The sequence below is a fragment of the Moschus berezovskii genome, chromosome 14 (assembly GCF_049115385.1).
Source record: "Moschus berezovskii isolate FMDL1 chromosome 14, NW_MosBer_1.0, whole genome shotgun sequence".
NCBI classification, from domain to species: domain Eukaryota; kingdom Metazoa; phylum Chordata; class Mammalia; order Artiodactyla; family Moschidae; genus Moschus; species Moschus berezovskii.
The window spans coordinates 84,648,254-84,669,887 of NC_142473.1; the positions used below are offsets into that span (position 1 = coordinate 84,648,254).

The 21,634-nt window shown below is 38.3% G+C and overlaps 2 protein-coding genes and 1 pseudogene across 2 annotated transcripts; all 3 read right to left on the reverse strand.

Annotated features, from left to right (window-relative positions):
• Nucleotides 1–504: 504 nt before the first annotated feature.
• Nucleotides 505–1,455, reverse strand: LOC148775745 (olfactory receptor 5AL1-like; annotated as a pseudogene).
• Nucleotides 1,456–3,992: 2,537 nt separating this feature from the next.
• Nucleotides 3,993–4,952, reverse strand: LOC148775746 (olfactory receptor 8U9-like). Its single transcript, XM_088843574.1, has one exon. The coding sequence runs from the start codon at nucleotides 4,950–4,952 to the stop codon at nucleotides 3,993–3,995; it is 960 nt and encodes a 319-aa protein (XP_088699700.1).
• Nucleotides 4,953–15,269: 10,317 nt separating this feature from the next.
• LOC148775747 (olfactory receptor 8U9-like) lies at nucleotides 15,270–16,250 on the reverse strand. The gene has a single exon (XM_088843575.1). The coding sequence runs from the start codon at nucleotides 16,248–16,250 to the stop codon at nucleotides 15,270–15,272; it is 981 nt and encodes a 326-aa protein (XP_088699701.1).
• Nucleotides 16,251–21,634: the final 5,384 nt, after the last annotated feature.

The window sequence follows — 21,634 nt, forward strand, 5'->3', positions numbered from 1 at the left end:
GGTCTTTTCCATCAGTTCTTCACATCAGTTGGCCAAAATATTGAAGCTTCAGCTTCAGCATCAGTCTTTCCAATGCATATTCAGCATTATCAGAAGTTATAATTTACAAAATAATAAAAATAAAATTAAAAAACAAATGTATCTTCTGTATTAATATTAACTTTACCTTGGTGGCTCAGATGGTAAAGAATCTGCCAGCAATGTGGGAGATTGGCTCCATCTCTGTGTCAGGAAGATCCACAGGGGAAGGGAATGGAACTCACTCCAGCCTTCTTGCCTGGAGGATTCCCTGTTCAGAGGAGCCTGGCGGGCTACAGTCCATGGGGTCTCAAAGAGTCGGACAGGACTGAGATAACCCTATCACTTTCACTTTTTAAATATTGCAGTGTTAGAAAGCATGTTACTAAAGGCATGATCATGCAGAAAAACTATTTGCTTTTTTGTTTATTTGCTTTTTTTTTCTTTTGACCTCCTAAATGTGAAGGCTTTCAGTTGATGTATCACTTATATTATAGTAGAATACGCTTTTTCCATAGTTCCCTTCAAAGCAATTTTTACTTCCTTGTTCCTCAGGTTGTATATGAGAGGATTTCGCATGGGAATTATCACTATATAGAATACAGAAGATATTTTATCAGTATCCAAGGAATGGCTTGTTTCTGGTTGCATATACATGAAGATGATCGGACCATAAAATATAGTGATGGAAGTCAAGTGGGAGGCGCAAGTAGAAAATGCCTTTTTTCTGCCTTCAGCTGGTTTAATCCTTAGAATGGCAAGTAGAATGAATACATAGGAGACAAGGATGATAAAAAGAGAGAAAAAGGTATTGAACTCCGCAAGTGTGAACAATAACAGCTTTTTGATATCTTTGTGATGGGTTTCATGACAGGCCAGGGCAACCAAGGGGACATCATCGCAGTAGAAGTGATTTATTATGTTTGAATGACAGAAAGATAAGTGGAATGTAAAAAGTGCTTGTAGGAATCCCACAGAAAAGCTATACAGATATGTGCTAAGCACCATCTGAATACAGACCCTTTTGTTCATGACAATGGTGTAGAGTGAAGGATTACAAATGACCACATACCTGTCAGAAGCCATGACTGAGAGCATATAAAATTCACAAGCCACACACCTGATAAAGCGGACCAACTGAATGGTTCAAGCAGGTAAGGATATTCTCTTAGTTTCTTGGAGGAAGTTCACCAGAGTGTTAGGAGTGACTGAGGAGGTATAGCAAAAGTCACCAAAAGCTAGGTGGCTAAGGAAATAATACATAGCTGTGTGAAGCTGAGGACTGACACGAATTAACATGATTAATCCAAGATCACCCATGAAGCTAATTAAGTAGATCATTAAAAAGATCCCCAAAAGAAGGGCTTGACGCTCAAGACTGTCTGTGAGTCACAGGCAGATGAACTCAGTTGCTTCTGAATTATTGTGTTTGGCCATGAATTGTATATAGAAGCATATCATACTGTTATCTCCAGAACATCCATTGCAGGTAATCTTCCACGTTGTGGATTAAGGACTTCACTCATGCTTATTTTATGGTGACCATATTGGAAAGATAAATCCTCACTGGTCAATGGGCCATTCTCAGATTTCAGTGCTGCCTGCTTTTGATTTGAAGGGATTTGCTGCAGGCAGGAATTCCAACACACTCAGTAGTCAGGATATTTGTTAAGTAAAACAGAATATCTTGAGTTAAAATATAGGATATCATGGATACAAAATTTTAGCATCATAGGTAGTATAGCAGGATAAATATTTCAAGAGTTAAAGAGATGGCCATAAATATATTAAGATGAAACACTAGGCATTTCAACTAGAATTAAGACAATCATGACTCTTACTAAATATTATTCTTAATGTGCTAGCCAATGCAATGAAGGAAAGGGTGAAATATAGTTATGTATAAAGTATGAAAGTGTATCTAATCCAATATGTTTAGTGAAAAGATAATATTGGAATTTTTATGATTGTGACAATGTCTTCTATTACAATGCTATGTAATGAAAATTATAATTTTCACAAAAACGTGAAACTTCAAAGAAAAGTAAAAACATAGCTTTCAGAATTCTACTTCATATGATAAACAAAACATTTAAACATAAAGCTTAATTTAATATTGAGCTTAGCAATATTAAATTGCTATATTCATCTTATATATTCATGTTATTTATGTTTAAGTAAGTCAAATAAATTCATAGTTTCACTTTATTTTGGTAGAATGACATTCAGAAAAGAAATTCATCTATAGTCTTGGTCTCATGACAATAGATTTAGTGTTTGTTATTAGTTTTACCTTCACACTGTTTAAGAGATGGAGGCATACAGAAGTGTCTGAGATGTTTTGATTCCTCTAAGGTCACACCTAGCATTCAGATTCGGGCTTTCAGACACCAAGGAATCTATGCTCTTTAATTGAAGAGCTGTGTCATGGTAAAAGCTCCATCTTGCCAAGACAGGACAGTGTGAATTCAAAGACATTAATGACAGGCTTTGAGTATATAGAATTGAGACTCAAAATTTGCTGCAGGAACCACTGAATTGTTCAAAGAGTGGGTAAATCTGTTTAAAGACCAAAAAAGAAACTTTTGAGAACTGTAGATTAAGTCAACCCTGTATCTCTATGATTCACCAAAATATATACTATATTTCCTTTCTCTGGTTATGTTTCATTAAACATTCAAATGGCACACACACATACACACACACACTCACACATATATACATTCATTAATATATATTAAAATTATATGCAAATTACAAACTCAAAACCATTTTCTGTGTAATTGCGAACTGCTAAATTATCATTACGCTTATCTGAAATTATATACGCACACCTGTATATCTGTATCTATATCACAGTTATCCATTGCGTATGTTATCCTCACTTGTAAATTGGCCTCTCAAGTATAGTATCGCTGGGACTAGAATTCAGGTTCTTTAGCAAAAGAGATGATGTCCAAATGCTTGTGATTTATAATTACTCTATTGTGTATTCAATATTTTAGGAGACTCGAAATTTTGTAATGCCATCCTTATTTGACAAATAAGCTACAGGATGCATTGCCTACTGTGCTTATCATATTATAAACTACACAGTAATGACCAACTTGCCTGAGATTCACCCAGTATAGCCGCATAGGATCCTTGCTACTAGTAAATGATCTATGACGCTTCAAAAATTTTGTGTATATTAATTTAGAATATATGATACCACTGGGATTCCATTCTTGACTTATACCTTTTTTAGATACTTTGAAAAATTATAACAAGGTCTCATAGGCTTAAAAAAAGGAGTTCACTTAAAAATTAGTCTTCAGAGATCAGACCAGATGTCAGGCCATGTTAAATCAGTGATTCAGGTAAACTTAGGATGTAGTATTATTCTTTTCAACAAAGACAATTTGAAAAAAAAAATAAAGACAATTTGTTAAATGTATAAATATGGAGCAGTTTTATTAATACATTCATTAATTTAAAATTATTTTTATTGAAGTATACTTGATTTATGGAACAGTTTTATAATGTTATATTTTTCCAAGAAACTAGCAAATCAGGGAAAGAAGTACAATGTGTATCTTTGCTCTTCATATGGGATATAATTAATGGAACTGGAGAATCCTGAACCAGGGATTTTAAAGTGGTGGAAAGGCGAAACCTTTGTCCTAAACTAGTTATATATCCAGATAATGGTTTGTTGTACAATTATTCATTTGAGAAATTTTAAAAAATTGGTATAAATTTTTATGGAAAAAGTAATTAATTTTTTAATATAATTTCATTTGAAAATGAGAGAATTGGCAAAAAATCCTAATGGACACTTTTATATCTGAAATCTCATTCTAAGTGAAAATCTTTAGAAAATTTTATTACACAATGAACAGACATGTAGAAATCCAGTATTAAGAATAGGCATTTTGGTAGCTTAAGAGAAAAAGATTAGACTGTGAAGAAAATTCTGTTTTTATTCATTCAAGTCACTTTCTTAATTTCATGAACATAAAAGCCTGGTTTCTACTCATGATGACTTTTTTCAGGGCATCTTTCACCTCCTTATTCCTAAGGCTGTAGATTAAAGGGTTCAACATGGGAATGATCACTGTATAGAAGACAGAGGCCATCTTATCTGTGTCAAGGGAATGATTAGAACTTGGCTGTAAGTACATAAAGATGAGAGTCCCATAGAATATGGTGACTACCAGCATGTGGGAGCCACAGGTGGAAAAAGCCTTGCTCCTGCCTTCAGCGGAGCGCATCTTCAGGATGGCAGAAAAAATGGACGTGTAGGAGACAAAAACAACCAGAAGGGAGGAAATGAACATGAGGCCAGCACAGGCAAAAATCCATAGCTGCTTGGAGTGAGTGTCTGAGCTAGTGAGCCTGAGAAGAGGCATGTCATCGCAGTAGAAATGATTGATGATATTGGAATGGCAGTAGGAGAGGCGAAAGGTGAGGATGGTATGAAACAGGGCAACCAGGAAGCTGTAGCTGTAGGGGGCAGCCACAAGCTGAACGCAGATGCCTGGGGACATTACAACCATATAGAGGAGAGGGTTACAGATGGCCACATACCGGTCATAGGCCATGGAAGCCAGTAGCAAGCACTCGGCAGTCATGAAGGCCAGGAAACAGCCCAACTGGGCGGCACATCCATTGAAAGAGATAACATTTTGCTTGTACAAGAAATTCCCCAGGATTTTGGGTGTAATGACAGAAGAATAACAGAAATCAACAAAAGCCAAGTTACTAAGGAAGAAGTACATTGGTGTGTGGAGTCTTGAATCTGTCCTGATGACTAGGATCAGACCCAGGTTGCCTGCTAGTGTGAAGAGGTAGATGGATAAGAACAGGACAAAGAGGGGCATCTTCAACTCCTGACGATTTGTGAGGCCCACGAGAAGAAATTCTGTCATCTGGGTGCAATTCGTCTGGATCATGTGTCTTCAGTATGTCCGGATGAAGAGAGGATAATGAAATCCAACTTAATTAAATTCAAGTCTTAATATCCTTTAAAGCACTTGGTATTATCAACATGAAAATGCAAAAGTGCTAGCATCCTTGAGTCTGGCGATGGGACAAAGAGTAAATGGAGATGTTTTATAGGAGAGGCATATTGATCTCCCCCAAATCAAGTGCACCTTATGAAATTAACAGCTGTAGATAGGATTCAGTCTACACTGACTCTTTGCTCAAAGCTCTTATGTTGTTTAAAACTTAACACTATTTTTTCAAAGCATTAAAGCTATTGCTTTTATCAAAAACATCCTAACATTAATAATATAAAGGAAAATGAACCCCCTGCAGTGGCATCACTCTGACAGACTTGCACATGTGATACAAACCCCACATTGTTTCAGGGCTGACGGAGCGGTGAACAGCATGCTCCATCAATCTATTCTATACTCAGTACCTATTGCAGGGAGGCCACCATTGATGGCTACACAATATTCACAAATGTGGGAATAATGCAAATGCTGAAACGGGCAACTTTATGAAGGACTATAGCTACCCATGGGTTGTTTGTTATTTTTTAAAAATAATATATATATATATATATATTTTTTTTTTTTTGGCTGCCCTGGTCTTCCTCGGTACACTCAGGCATTCTCAGCTTCCAGTGACCAGGGCTACTCCTCTGCGTGGCACCCAGGCTTCTCGTTTGCTGGCTTTCCTGGTTGCAGAGCACAGGCTCAGTAGTTGCGTCACATGGGCTTAGCCGTCCCACGGCATGTGGGATCTTCCCGGACCAGGCATCAAACCCATGTCCCCTGCATTGGCAGGTGGATTCTTAACCACTGACCCATGAGGGAAGTCCTACTTTGCTTCTTATATCCCCATCTTATAGACAGGGAAGAAACATTGAGAGGTAAAGCAACCGAAGTAAGCTCAGACAGCCTTGTCTGCAGCACAGGGCGTTCAAACTAGTGTTCTTCTCATGCAGGAGCCCACTCACTATTAGATAACTAACAAGCATCTACCTTATAATGCAGGGTAGTCTACCCAATACTCCAAAATGGAAAAGTATCTGCAAAAGATTTGATAGATGTATAGGTACAACTGAGTCACCTTGCTGTTCAGCAGAAATTACAATCTTGGAAATCAATAAAAAATATGCTCTAATGAAAATTTAAAAATCAATGTAAAATTTATATTTTATTTCACTTATTTTATTACCTCCATGAGAAAAAAATACAATGGAGGTTCAGTAATGAACAATTGATTTTCTAATAACAGATAAATGTTGAAAAATGCCATTTCTTTGAGATTTATGCCAAGCAAGGCACAGCAGAAAGAACCTTGAATGAAATTGGGAGATCTTTATTTGAATGCTCTGTCACCCTCAAAATGCATTAATTTTAGTATGTCAAAATTCAGTTTGCTCCTCATTTTCCTAATTTAAAGTGGTGCCTGTTTTCTCAAAACCAAAAATAATGTTTAAGTGAGCACGTGTGAATGTTTCTACAACTTTCTATGGGAAGAAGATAATTTTTGATGGCATTGATCAATACATGAAGCAAGTCATCAAAGTGTTTAAAAGCCTAGTTAGTGGTCCCATGAATAAATGAATTCCACTTTGAAATCATTAAGCGAGTATTGTATTGGAAGTTGGGTTCATTGTTTAGCAACTAGACGAGCTTCAGTATGCCATTCTATCTTATCTTAAAGGCAGCGCGTGCACATATTTGACAACATATTTGAAAGTATATTATATGTGATCTTTGGAGTCTAACTCTTGATGTTTTATGTTCAGATTGTGTGCACTCACATTTCTCCTGCTGCAATCCACACACGGAATTGCTGTGCGATCCTCAGTTGCAGTGTGACTTTCTGGTTTCGCTGCTTCTTCTCTGTTTTATCCTGCACTTATCTCTGCCAGGTGAATGGTAATCAAAGAGCTGGAAGAAAAATCCTATTTATTCTTCCAAGCCGATCAAAACGCAACCTTTCCTGAGAAGAGACTTCTTTAAATTCCAGTTCCTCCGTTACTTCCCAGTTTTCATTTTGATGTTCTGGAAACATTTTATACATAATTTATTTACATATAATTTATGATTTCCATCTGTTTCTATATTTCTTCTTTTGATAGACTATCTACTCCATGGGTGGGAGTCATGAATTTTTTATTCATTTCTTAATACAGCCCCTTCTACATGCTTGGTGATAATGAGTTAAATATTAATTTTATCATGCTATTTCAATTTCTGCCCTGTTCATAATTCATACCTTTATTTGTATCAAATATATTAAGAGTCACAATGATTATTTAATTTAATGTGCTTATCTCTCATTCTGGGTAAAATTACTAGATTTGCTAAAATGGAAAGGAGAGTCTTGACATAGTTTACAATCTAATCAGTTAAATGCCTAACGTCTAAATGTTTGAATAGATTCTATCTCAGAGATTTCAAATATTTTTTTCACCCCAAACTACTAAAAATTCATTTTATATAATACCACATGTCTATATAACTGAAATAAGATTAGAGGAAATATTCTTTCCCTTGTTTTTAAAATGCCATCCAAAATATTTTATTCTAAAATTTATTCTATTCTAATTCATTTTAAAACTGTTCATTTGTATCCCAACTTTTAAATATACTCTTCTAAACTATACCTGGGCAGACTGTGTTCCTATTTCTTTTCCAAATAGGTCTGGGCAGCAGCAAACTGCAAGGTTTTATCACTGAGGTATCCCAAGGGATCTTTCTTACTTAGAGTAGGAGGCAAGTGAAATAATCAGAAAGCTTGGAGCCCACACCCCAAAGGGATCCCAAGGCCGGCTGGAGATCAGTTAGCATTATTATTCTGTTTTGAAGAACTTCAGGTCTACAGTTCTGCATTTGATATCATTGCCCTAAGATTTTCAAATTTTTGAATTACTCTTATTTATTTGTTGCTTTAATTGTTATGTGGTTGTTGTTGTTCAACAAAAGGATTTAAATCTGTCCTTGGAAGAAAGATAAAAATTACCTTGTGAACCTTCTAACTACATCTCTTTCAAAGAAATAAAAATATAACTCCTCCAAGAATCTGTTTCTGAACATCATTGTCCTATTCTTTGAAATGTTCATGAAGTGTTCATTTTCTCTTTAGGTTGTCTCTGTCCATCATTACTTGGATTCCTTGGTGACTTAGTCTAAAGGGCACTCTCCCAGAGAGCTTTCTTAGCTCTTCTGTGTCCAAAACAAGGGTGTACAGATGGAAGATGGTTTTAAAATTCACTTGGAAACAGTGTGTCTGCTGTAAACTGAATTGTATCCTCCCCAAATTCATAGATCAAGGCCCTAAACCCAATGTGATGATATTTGCAGATGGTCCTTGGGGAGGTAGTTAAGGTTAGAAGTGAAAATGAGAATGGGATCCTCATGATAAATCAGCGCCCTTATAAGGAGAGACACTGGTTTGTTTTCTCTCTCTTTACACATAAACACACGCAAACATCGCACTCTCTGATACACACACATACACACACAGAAGAGATCATGTGAGGTGAGCACAGTTAGATAGCAGCCACATACAATCCAGCAAGAGAGTTCCTACAAAGAACCAAATTGATCAGGACCTTGATCTTGGACTTATTGGCCCCCAAAATTATGAGAAAATAACTTTCTATTGTTAAAAACCACTCATTTTTATAGTATTTTGTTATGATAGCTTGAATGGACAAAGACAGCATGTTTATGGAAACAATAATTCTCTACATTGAAACAGTTTTTGTTGGGTTTGTGGGAGTGGGTGATGAGGGAGAAAGGAACTATGGAATTATCTTTTTTTCCAATATAATGCAATTTCTGTTGCCTTCTCCGTAATTTAGGGCATCCAGCAATTAACTGAGATTTCACCAGATACTTTAATTATATCTTCCAGAGGTTTCGGATAGGAGGTGAAAAACAAAACTTCAGTTACACATAGTGAACCTAAAAGACATAAATGAGAGGGTCAGTAAAACATTTTGCTGTAAACTGTGAGGCCCAAAGCAAGGACAAGTTTTCATCCCAAAGGGCTCTGGATTGATGATGGATACCCAGATTATGCTGCATATGGTTTGTGAGGACACAGTGAGGGATTTGTCTGCTTTGTATAGTGATTTTGAATATAAACTTTACCATGTAGTTTTCTACGAAATAAATTTCCAGTGATAACTATGGGCCTTAATATAATGGCTGCAGGGGAGTGGCAGTGTTAGTATCTAACACTGTACACGATGCATTAACCTACTTGGCTCAGTGAACAGGAAAAGCAGCAAATCCTTGCATTTCACAGCTTGACATGATCACGATTTGTCAGCGTCAATCAGGACTATATGAATTAACACGAATTCTGCTTGGTAAGTTACTTAATTATTCTGTGTTTTATTTTAATGACAAACACGGCTAATGCAGTTGAAAAAATGTTCTGGACTCATTTATGTTTAACTGTAAAATCGCTTGACTTCTACTTGGTATGGGGGTGTTGGAAAATTAAAGAAGTAGAAATCTTCTGTATAAATCCCTGTATGCAAATACATTAGTTGAATTCAAGCGACAATAAAGAGGAGTTATTAACCACAACTTGTTAGGATTGAGTTCTTATAAAGCCATGTCAGCATTAGTTTTATACATATATATATATGTCATCAAGGGCTATTCCCAGGGAAACATTTATCTTTCCATTTCTTAAACTTTAGGAGAAAGAGTTCAGTTCAGTTGATCAAAGTTTTGGGGAGGGAAGAGTATTTGACTAGGAGATACATTAAGGGAACTTTTAAGGTGAAGGAACTGTTCTGCATGTTACCTAGGGAGGGGGTTGTTATTTAACTCTGTAATTATTGTAAATTCATAGAACTGCATATTGCAAAGACTAAATTATATATATATATATAAATCAACAGAAAAGTTAGTGAGATTGTCAGATAATGCCAGGAAAAATTGCATACAAATGTATTTAACTGTATTATGAATGTATGACATAATCACACTCAAGATGGGAGATTTATTGTCATGAGTAACTTTGGAAAATGGTTATTTGATTACACATTGTAAAATTACAGGCAAAAGGAACTGAATATAAATTTTGCATTCTGGTTTATAAATCTGTTTCTCATGGTGATCCAAGTTAATTCTGAAAGGCTGTACATGTATATTGGAGCTGAACAAGGAATTAAATGGCTTTTAAGTAGTGGGGCCAGGTTTGTCACTGCTGGAGAGAAACTTGACAAATAAGCTTGCAAATGAGATAAGCATGCTGTAGAGGCAGGAGCTTTACAAATAAACATGCAATTTAGACAGTGTTCCTGGCAACTGTTCCCTGGAAAATGGTCCTCAACAATAGGATTTTCACTTGTATAGAGAGAGTTTGGAAGACTTGTGAGTTTTTTTTTCCCTCTCCTAAGATCTTCATTTGAAAGCCAGGGAAAACCTGAAAAAAGATTTCATGCCATCTCCATGAGAAAGTACCACTGGGACTCATTTATCTCACATTCCTTTCTGAGTTGTCACAAGAGACTGATCTGTGAGAACTTGGGAACTGAGCTTCTGTAAATAAAGCAAATGTGTTACTACAGTTATTTAAAAACTTTATGGAATAGATTATGACAAAAATTATGACAAATGATGATCATTGAAACCTTGAATCTCCAAACACATCAATAAAATTAACTTCATTTCAATAACACATTCAAAATCAGAACCACACAGTAATTTTCACAATTTCATGTTTTCCTTAACAGCATTATTAAAGAAAATTTATACTTAACAGTTTGAAAATCATAACTGTTTGCCAAGCAGTGCTCATCACCTAGATCTCAAAGTTTTCAAGAGATAAGCTTTCTTGGATATTCCCTGGTTGTCCAGTGGTTAGGGCTCTGGCTTCTCACTGCTGAACACCTGGGATCAATCTTTGTCCAGGGAACTAAAATCTCACAAGCCATTTGGCCAAAAACCAACAAACAAGAAAAATAATAATAAGTTCCTTTTTCAAATTTAAGTTTTTCCATTTTCAGGCTGGTGAAGTCCTGGTAGAATTTACACCCTTATGCATGATACTACATTTAAGAAAGTTTATAATTGGAACAACTGGACATTAATATTGTGAGGATTGGGGGAGATTTAGGAACAGGTCAGAATTAAGACTGGTAAGAGAGATTTCCCTTGTCAAAATAGAATTCCTATGATGCTTATAAAAAGATTAAAAATCAAAGAACTACCAAGCACCATGGGACCATAAATCATATTTAGTCTCAGAGCTTTCAGATAGTGCTATGAAAGCAACTTGGTCTTCTGGCAATGACCCAAGTTGTTTCTAAGTGACCAGAAGGAAGATCTCTGGAAAATGTATTAAGAGGAACAATTGGTCAGAGCTTTGGTTCTACCACCCCACCCCACCAGACTAATTTTAGTTATTATTGTTTATCGGGGCTTCCCAGGTGGTGTTAGTGGTAAAGAACCCACCTGCCAATGCAGAAGATGTAGAGATGTGGGTTTGATCTCTGGGTGGGGAAGATTTCCTGGAGGAGGGCATGGCAACCCACTCCAGTATTCTTGCCTGAAGAATCCCAAGGACAGAGGAACTTGGTGGGCTACAGTCCACAGGGTCACAAAGAGTCAGACACGACTTAGCACCCATGCACACATTGATATTAATAACATAAAAAAACTCTAACCAAAATAATTCTACAAAAAATAAAATCATGCATCTAACACAACCCAATCATTTACTAATGAGAAAGCTCACATCTTAAACAGGAAATAAAGTTAATGGTTCTATCAGGAGTTAAATTTATTCCTCCTGATACCTATATCCATTTGGTTAGCTTTCTTTTTCCAGAAGAAAAGAAAGAAAATGAAGTAGCTCAGTCATGTCTGACTCTTTGAACCCCACTGACTATAGTCTACCAAGCTCCTCTATCCATGGGATTCTCCAGACAAGAATACTAAAGTGGGTTGCCATTCCCTTCTCCAGGGGATCTTCCTGACCCAGGGGTTGAACTTGTGTCTCTTGTATTGCAGACAAATTCTTTACCATCTGAGCTACCAGGGAAGGCCCCAGAAGAAAAAGGACCCAGAATTTCATGGCTAAGAGAAAACTAGGTTTGACAACATAGCCTAAATAATTCTTCACACTTTTACTTTTTCAAAGTTTTGTTTTTAAACTTCTGAGCCCTTTCTGTGATAAGAAGAGGCGCCAGAAGTACTTCATGTTAAGTAGGCTGAGAAAAGTTGATGAATATTAAACAATTTTAATGTTTCAACATATGACTATCAAGAGGACTTTTCTTTCTGGAAAATAACACAAATAATATATCGCAAAAAATTATAATACCATCCTAATTTGGGTTCCCCCAAAATGAGACACTGAATCAGTGATTGGTATAAATGTGATTTGTTAAGAATTTTTCCCAAGAATAGCTATTGGAGAATGGGAAGTGGCACCTGGTAAGAAAGTAAGCCAAGCAAGGATATAGTATCAAAGTCCCCATGATAGGGATTTTGGTTAGATTCCATGCAAGAATTCTGGAGAGAGGTAGCTCAAGTTGATCTGAGTGGGCAAAGGAGCTTGAATGTATACAGCTGACCCTTAACAACCTATAACCCATAAATGTAGGATTATTCTGTGTATAACTTAGCATTGGCCTGCTGTATCAATGATTCCTCCCCCATCACTGGATTAAAACAATCAGAGACCTTGCAGTACTGTAATATTTACTAATGGAAAATTATTCATGTGTCGGTAGACCTGTGCAGTTCAAACTTGCAATGTCCAAGGGCCACCTGTGAACTCCAGTGCTTATATCAATCATTGCTAAGGGCTATTCCCTGTGGGATGTAAATTTCCAGTTGCTTTTGTCTTACCTGGCCCTCAGGCATAACAGCTTCAGGAAACCTGATGCAGTTCTCCAATAAAGATATGTAGGCACTTACACTTAAGAGAGAAAAGCCACCAGAAGCTGAACACAGATATGGTAAAGAGGTCATCTGAGGCAATGGCTATCAAAGTGGAGCCCTGGACAAGCAACATCAAGACAACTTGGTATTGTTTTGCAAACATGAGAGTTTCCTGGGTGAAATCTCAAACTAGACGGGCACACATGGAGGGCAGGGAGAAACAAAAGAAAGAAGCAGATCAACCCACATTGGTCATTGGCGATTTTAAATAGCAAGGGAATATACCTGAGTCTTGGCTTGGGTGGCTGTAAAATGAGTAAATCTCTGCAAAGGCCCCCTGGACTCCTAAAAGTTCATATAGAAGACTTAAGATTTCACTCATGCAAACCATCCAGATGGTTTCAACACCTTAGGCTCTCCAGGCTGCATCCTTGACAATGGTTCCCGCCATGAAAGCGACAGGCAGAAAAGTGTCCTCCAAAGGCATGGAGGCAGGGATTGATAGTGAGGACCCTCTGATTGTCCAGGTTCAGTTCAAGAGTCAACCAAAGTTCACATCCTCTCAGTAACCTCATTCAACACTTGGAAACTATAAGTAGCTGTTGAAAATGCTTTTTTTTTTTTGCTCTGTATCGGACCTACTGACTCATAAACTCTGGAAGTTTGATCCAGCAATACGTGTTCTAACAAGCCCTCCAGATGTCATTGAGTAGAAAGGTACTAATTACACCAATCAAAAGGCATATATATTTAGTTACTTAAAAAGGCAACATCCAACTGTCTAAAAGAGACACAATTTTCACTCAGTTTTTGCTGCTCCTAATGCAGGGGACATGGGTTCAATTGCCGGTCCAGGAAGATTCCATATGCCTCAAGGCAACTATTTCTGTGCACTTTAGCTACTGAGACCACGCTCAAGAGCCAGAACTCTGTGACAAAAGTCACCACAGTGAGAAGCCTGGATACCGTGGCTGGAGAGTAGCGACACTCACCGCAGCTAGAGAACACCAGCTCATAGCAACGAAGACCCAGTGCAGCCAAAAATAAAATAATAAATATATTTTTAAAGTAAAATGATAAAAATGATTCCATGCAAATAGTAACTATCAGAGAGCTGAAGTTTCATATTAAAGTCATAGAAATATAGGACTACAGTAAACAAAGACAGGTTTTTAATAATAATAACAGTAAAACACAGTACATTTAGCAATTATAAATTCATGAACAAGTGACACAGTAACCTCAAGATTTATGAAATAGAAAGTGACAGATGTGAACAGAAAAGCATAATTCGACTGGGAATTTAATGGCACTTGATGAAGAAAAAATATAAGGGGAAATCAGCAAGTCTATAGGAGACTTTTCAAGTGGTTCAGTTCAGTTCCCACTAAGGCAGGAGACACAGGAGGGGGAAATGGTAACCCGCCCCAGTATTCTTGCCTGGAAAAATCCATGGACAGAGGAGCATGGTGGGCTACAAACCATGGTGCCACAGGGAATCGGACATGACTGAGTGGCCAAGAACATAGGAAGCTTTAGTAACACCATTCACCAGTCTGACCAGGATGAAGTCTGCAATTCTTAGGAAACAATTGTTGAGAGCAGACTTTCTCAGCATTGAAACTTAGTGTTTAGGACTGTATAATTGTTTGTGTGTGATGAATTCTTCATGTCCACTACAGTTTATATAACAGCATCCAAAACCCTTGGGGAAGGAGATGGCAATCCATTCCAATATTCTTGCCTGGAGAATTCCATGGATGGAGAAGCCTGGCAGGTTACGGTCCATGGGGTCACAAAGAGTCAGACACGACTGAGCAACTAACACATCCACACCCTTGATTGTCTACATAGCAAGGCTACTCGTTTTCACCACCTTGTATGGTGAAAATCAATAATGTTTCCAGACATTGTGAAATAGCCCCTGGGGGGAAAATCAATTCAGATTGAAATCACTGATTTACAGTTGTCTCTTGGAATTTAATTTGGAATATATTACAAATGCACTCTGAGATACATTATTAAAGCATTTTTATAATTTTAAACTGGGTATTAAAGGGAACTCAGTTTTGTCTACCTTTGGCCTATATCTAGTTATGTTGATATCAGATGAAATGAATTTTTGTAAATATATATACTTTTATGTGTAAGTATATACATATATGCATATATAAAATTTGATAAATGGCATGTAAGTTCCTATGATACTTTCTATATATAAATTATGATTCTAAGTCAAATTTGATTACAAAGAATTCAGAGAATGAATTTACTTTAGTTTAAAGAAATCTTTATTGAACACCAAATAAGGTCATCATTTGACTAGCTTTTCATACTCAACTTAAAAAAAAAAATGTACCATGAGAGAATGTCCACTTTCATTTATTCGAATCATTTTTTAAATGTTGTGAACATAGAAGCCTGGTTTCTACCGGTGATGACTTTTTTCAGGGCATTTTTTACATCCTTATTTCTGAGGCTGTAGATTAAAGGGTTCAACATAGGTATGATCACTGTATAGAAGACAGAGGCCATCTTATCTGTGTCAAGAGAATGCTGAGAACTTGGCTGTAAGTACATAAAGATGAGGGTCCCGTAGAATATGGTGACTGCGAGCATGTGGGAGCTACATGTGGAGAAGCCTCTGCGCCTACCCTCAGCGGAGCGCATTCTCAGGATGGTAGAAATAATAAACACATAGGAGATAAAGACAATCAGAACAGAGGAGATGAAAGTAACACCAGCACAGCCCAAAATCCATAGCTGTTTGGAACGTGTATCTGAGCAAGTGAGCCTGAGAAGAGGCATGTCATCGCAGTAGAAATGGTTGATGGTATTCGAGTGGCAATAGGAGAGACGAAAAGTGAAGATGGTGTGAAACAGTGCCATCAAAAAGCCATAGCTATAGGGGACAGCTACGAGCTGAATACAGGTTCCTCGGGACATGGAAGCTGTATAGAGGAGAGGGTTACAAATGGCCACGTATCGATCGTAGGCCATGGAAGCCAGCAGCAAGCACTCAGATACCATGAAGGTGAGGAAACAGCCCAACTGGGCAGCACATGAGTTGAAAGAGATAACATTTTGCTTATGCAAGAAATTTCCAAGCATTTTGGGTGTAACGACAGAAGCATAACAGAAATCAACAAAGGCCAGGTTACTGAGGAAGAAGTACATTGGTGTGTGGAGCCTTGAATCTGTTCTGATGACTAGGATCAGACCCAGGTTGCCTGCTAGTGTGAAGAGGTAGATGGATAAGAACAGGACAAAGAGGGGCATCTTCAACTCCTGACGATCTGTGAGGCCCACGAGAATAAACTCCTTTACCTGAGTGCAGTTGATCTGTGCCATATCTCTTCCAGACGTCTGCATGAGGAAGTAGAAAAAAAGAGTTAAATTCAAGTTGCCGTTATATAAGTGGTATTCTTATGCTTTGATATCTTGTAAGGAGATTTAATGTTAGTATATAGTTAGCATACAAGGATTCTGGGAATGGGATGGAGAGTAGAAACAGATAAATGTGGGAAAGGCATAGCTCTCCTCCCAGATTCATTGCTGATACAAAGAAGGGAGCTGTGGAACAGTCTGGTTTCTGTTGAAAGTTCCTGAACATTAAGCTATTTGCAACTTTCATCTGACTTATTAAAATGTTCAGCCATTCTTTAAAGTCTTTGGTGAATTCATTACAGTATTGCTTCTGCTTTATGTTTTTTAAATTTTATTTTTTTTTCACCTCGAGTCAAGTGGTATCTTACCTAAATTTTATTTTATCCAGTTATTGCTCAGACCCTCAGTCATGTCCGAATCTTTGTGATCCAGTGGTTATGTAGCCTGCCAGTCTCCTCTATCCATGTGATTCTCCCAGCAAGAATACTGGAGAGGATTGCTATTTCCTCCTCCAGGGGATCTTCCCAACCCAGGGACAGAACCCGCTTCTCTTGAGTCTCCTGCATTGGCAGGCAGATTCCTTACCACTAGTGCCATCTGGGAACCCTTACCCCTGCATTGAAAGGCAAAGTTTTAACCACTGGAAATCCATAGCTATTGGTTTTTTTTTTTTTTTTTTAGAAACTGTTAGCATTAATAGCATAAAGGAAATATTCTGCAGTGGTACTTGTCTTTGATGTATCTGCCATTGTACCTGTGCAGACAGAACTCCATATTATTCCAAGGTAGGCAGAAACATAGTTCTGAATTTTCTGTTTTCCTTTAATAATTTATCACTAGAAGGTCACTATCAATTACAGACTATCTTCTTTGTTATGTTAATAATGCAAATACTGAAAATAGGTAAGTATGGAAGCGACAATGACGAGTTTATTTGCTTCATTTGTTTTACCAAAACTTTAAACCTAAAATCATGTCATTATGCTCACTCTGCATATGAGGAATAAGAGATCAAAACAAGTATCCCAAACAAAGTCAGCAGGCTGGTCTGAATGTGATTAGTTGTGTTTCAAATCTGTGAGTTTCTGATTTGAGTCCACACCGAATTATTATGCTATCACTGTATCTTATTAGTTTTATTGTAAGGAGCAAATTATTTCTAGATTTTTTGTTATAATATTGCACATTTTTATCTCTAAAGTAAGAATTTACATGATCAAAATAAAATAATTTGCATTTTAAAAAATAAATGGAGAGAGGGAACAAGATGGAGGAAGAATAGGACTGGAGACCACTCTCTCCTCCACAAATTCATCAAAGAGCATTTTGAGAAGTTCACAAAACAACTTCTGAATGCTGGCAGAGGACATCAGGCACCCAGAAAAGCAGCCCATTGTCTTCGAAAGGAGGTAGAAAAAAACATAAAAGATAAATAGACAAAAGAGGCAGGGATGGAGCTCCTTCCCGGGAAGGGAGGTTTAAAAAAGAGAGAAGTTTTCTCACTGGTGAGTCTGTGGCGAGCCTTGGAATCTCAGAGGGCCACATAACAGGGAGGAAAAAGAAATAAATAATTAAACCCCACAGATCACGAGCCCAATGGTAACTCCTAGCAGAGAAGCAGTGCAGACGCCCGCATCCGCCATTAGCAAGTGGGGACTGGGCAGGGAGGAGCCGGCGGCATTGCTTAGAGAGAGGACTGGGCCTGAATGCCGCGAGGGCCATCTGAGGGAGGTAACTGGAGATAGCAAAGCAGACTGTGGGATAGCTATCCTGCGAAAAGCCCTAACCCAAGACACCGCCAGCCCTGCTCACAGAACAAAGGAACGAGCAGAGCTAGCCGGCTGTGGACGGCCCATCCACCACCGAGGCAGGCAGAAGAGGGCAGCCAGAGTTGGAAGGGGGCAATCGCGGCCCCAGAGAGGCATCTGATACCAAACTGCAGGCAGGCTTCCTTGCTAAGCAAGACTTCTTGGGTTTCTGGCCGGTCGACATCCGCCTGAGAAGGTGTGCCAGTTGTATACCCAGAAAACTGAGCGGGAGGGACCAGGGAGGTGATAAGTCGTAGCGACCGTGCTCGCCAAACACCTGGTCACCTGAGCTGCTCAGATCGGGGAAGGCACAAAACGCAGGCCCAACCAAGTCTGTGCCTTTGTGGAGTACCCAAGTACCTGAACCTGAGCAGCTTAGACCTGGGATGTGCATGCAACCCAGCGCCAGCCTCAGACAGTTCCCAGCAGAGCAACCTAGAGCCTGTGCAGTGTAGACTGGGACAGCACACACGCTGTGAGCAGGGGCAAACCCAGTGTGGCCAAGACACTGCGAGCACTTCCCACAGATGCCAGAGATATTTGTCTGCAGCGTTCCTCCCTTCCCAGAACAGGACTGAACAAGTGAGCCTTAAAAAGGGTCCACCACCACCCCCTAGTGTCAGGGCAGAAATTAGACACTGAAGAGACCAGCAAACAGAAGCTAAAACAGAGGGAACTGCCTTGGAAGTGACAGATGGAGAAGTCTAGAGGCTACTCCAAGAATAAGACCGAAAACCAGAGGCAAGAGGCTTAAGCCCGAATCCTGAGAACACCAGAGAACTCCTGACTCCAGGAAACGTTAATTGATAGGAACTCATAAAATGCCTCCGTACCTACACTGAAACCAAGCACCACCCAAGGGTCCACAAGTTCCAGAGCAAGACATACCACGCAAATTCTCCAGCAACACAGGAACATAGCCTTGAACTTCAATATACAGGCTGTCCAAAGTCACTCCAAACCCATTGACATCTCATAACTCATTATGGGAAACTTCACTGCACTCCAGAGAGAAGAAATCCAGCTCCCCCCACCAGAACACTGACACAAGCTTCCCTAACCAGGGAACCTTGACAAGCCACCTGTCCAGCCTCACCCACAGCGAGGAAACTCCACAATAAAGAGAACACCACAAACTGCCAGAAGATGGAAAGGCCACCCCAAACACAGCAATATAAGCAAGATGAAGAGACAGAGAAATACCCACCAAATAAAGGAACAGGATAAATGCCCACCAACCCAAACCAAAGAGGATGAGACAGGGAACCTACCTGATAAAGAATTCTGAATGTTGATAGTGAAATTGACCCAAAATCTTGAAAACAAATTGGAGTTACAGATAAACAACCTGGAGACAAGGATTGAGAAGATGCAAGAAAGGTTTAACAAGGATCTAAAGAAATAAAAAAGAGTCAATATACAATAAATAATGCAATAGATGAGATTTAAAACACTCTGGAGGGAACCAACAGTAGAATAACAGAGGCAGAAGATAGAATAAGTGAGTTAGAAGACAGAAGGGTAGACTTAAATGAAACAGAGAGGAAAAAAGAAAAACGAATTAAAAGAAGTGAGGACAATCTCAGAGACCTCTGGGACAATAGTAAATGCCCCAACATCCAAATCATAGGAGTCCCAGAAGAAGAAGACAAGAAGAAAGACCATGAGAAAATACTTGAGGAGATAATAGTTGAAAATTACCCTAAAATGGGGAAGGAAATACTCACCCAAGTCCAATAATCCCAGAGAGTCCCAAACAGGATAAACCCAAGGCAAAATACCCCAAGACATATATTAATCAAATTAACAAAGATCAAACACAAAGACCAAATATTAAAAGCAGCAAGGGAAAAGCAACAAATAACACACAAGGGGATCCCCATAAGGATAATAGCTGATCTTTCAACAGAAACTCTTCAGGCCAGGAGGGAATGGCAGAGCATACTTAAAGTGATGAAAGAAAATAACCTTCAGCCCAGATTACTGTACCTAGCAAGGATTTCATTCAAATATGAAGGAGAAATCAAAAGCTTTACAGACAAGCAAAAGCTGAGAGAATTCAGCATCACCAAACCAGCTCCCCAACAAATGCTAAAGGACATTCTCTAGACAGGAAACACAGAAAGAGTGTATAAATTCAAACCCAAAATAATAAAGTAAATGGCAACGGGATCATACTTATCAATAATTACCTTAAATGAAATGGCAACCCACTCCAGTGTTCTTGCCTGGAGAATCCCAGGGGCAGGGGAGCCTGGTGGGCTTCCGTCTATGGGGTCACACAGAGTCAGACACGACTGAAGTGACTTAGCAGCAGCAGCAAATGGGTTGAACGCCCCAACCAAAAGACAAAGACTGCCTGGATGGATACAAAAACAAGACCCCCATATATGTTGTCTACAAGAGACCCACCTCAAAACGAGGGACACATACAGACTGAAAGTGAAGGGCTGGAAAAAGATCTTCCACGCAAATAGAGACCAAAAGAAAGCAGGAGTAGCAATACTCATATCTGATAAAATAGACTTTAAGACAAAGGCTGTGAAAAGAGACAAAGAATGACACTACATAATGATCAAAGGATCAATTCAAGAAGAAGATATAACAATTATAAATATATTTGCACCCAACATAGGAGTACTGCAATATGTAAGACAAATGCTAACAAGTATGAAAGGGGAAATTAATAACACAATAATAGTGGGAGACTTTAATACCCCACTCACACCTGTGGATAGATCAACTAAACAGAAAATTAACAAGGAAATACAAATGTTACATGATACAATAGACCGGTTATACCTAATCGATATCTATAGGACTTTTCACCCCAAAACAATGAATTTCACCTTCTCAAGTGCACACAGAACCTTCTCCAGGATAGATCACATCCTGGGCCTTAAATCTAGCCTTGGTAAATTAAAAAAAAATGAAATCATTCCAAGCATCTTTTCTGACCACAATGCAATAAGACTAGATCTCAATTACAGAAGAAAAACTATTAAAAATTCCAACATATGGAGGCTGAACAACACGCTGCTGAATAACCAACAAATCATAGCAGAAATAAAAAATGAAATCAAAATATGCATAGAAATGAATGAAAATGCAAACACAACAACCCAAAACCTGTGGGACACTGTAAAAGCAGTGCTAAGGGGAAGGTTCATAGCAATAGAGGCATACCTCAAGAAACAAGAAAAAAGTCAACTAAATAATCTAACTCTACACCTAAAGCAACTAGAAAAGGAAGAAACGAAGAACCCCAGGGTTAGTAGAAGGAAAGAAATCGTAAAAATTAGGGCAGAAATAAATGCAAAAGAAACAAAAGAGACCATAGCAAAAATCAACAAAGCCAAAAGCTGGTTCCTTGAGAGGGTAAATAAAATTGACAAACCACTAGCCAGACTCATCAAGAAACAAAGGGAGAAAAGCCAAATCAATAAAATTAGAAATGAAAAGGGAGAGATCACAACAGACAACACAGAAATACAAAGGATCATAAGAGACTACTATCAGCCATTATATGCCAATAAAATGGACAACTTGGAAGAAATGGAC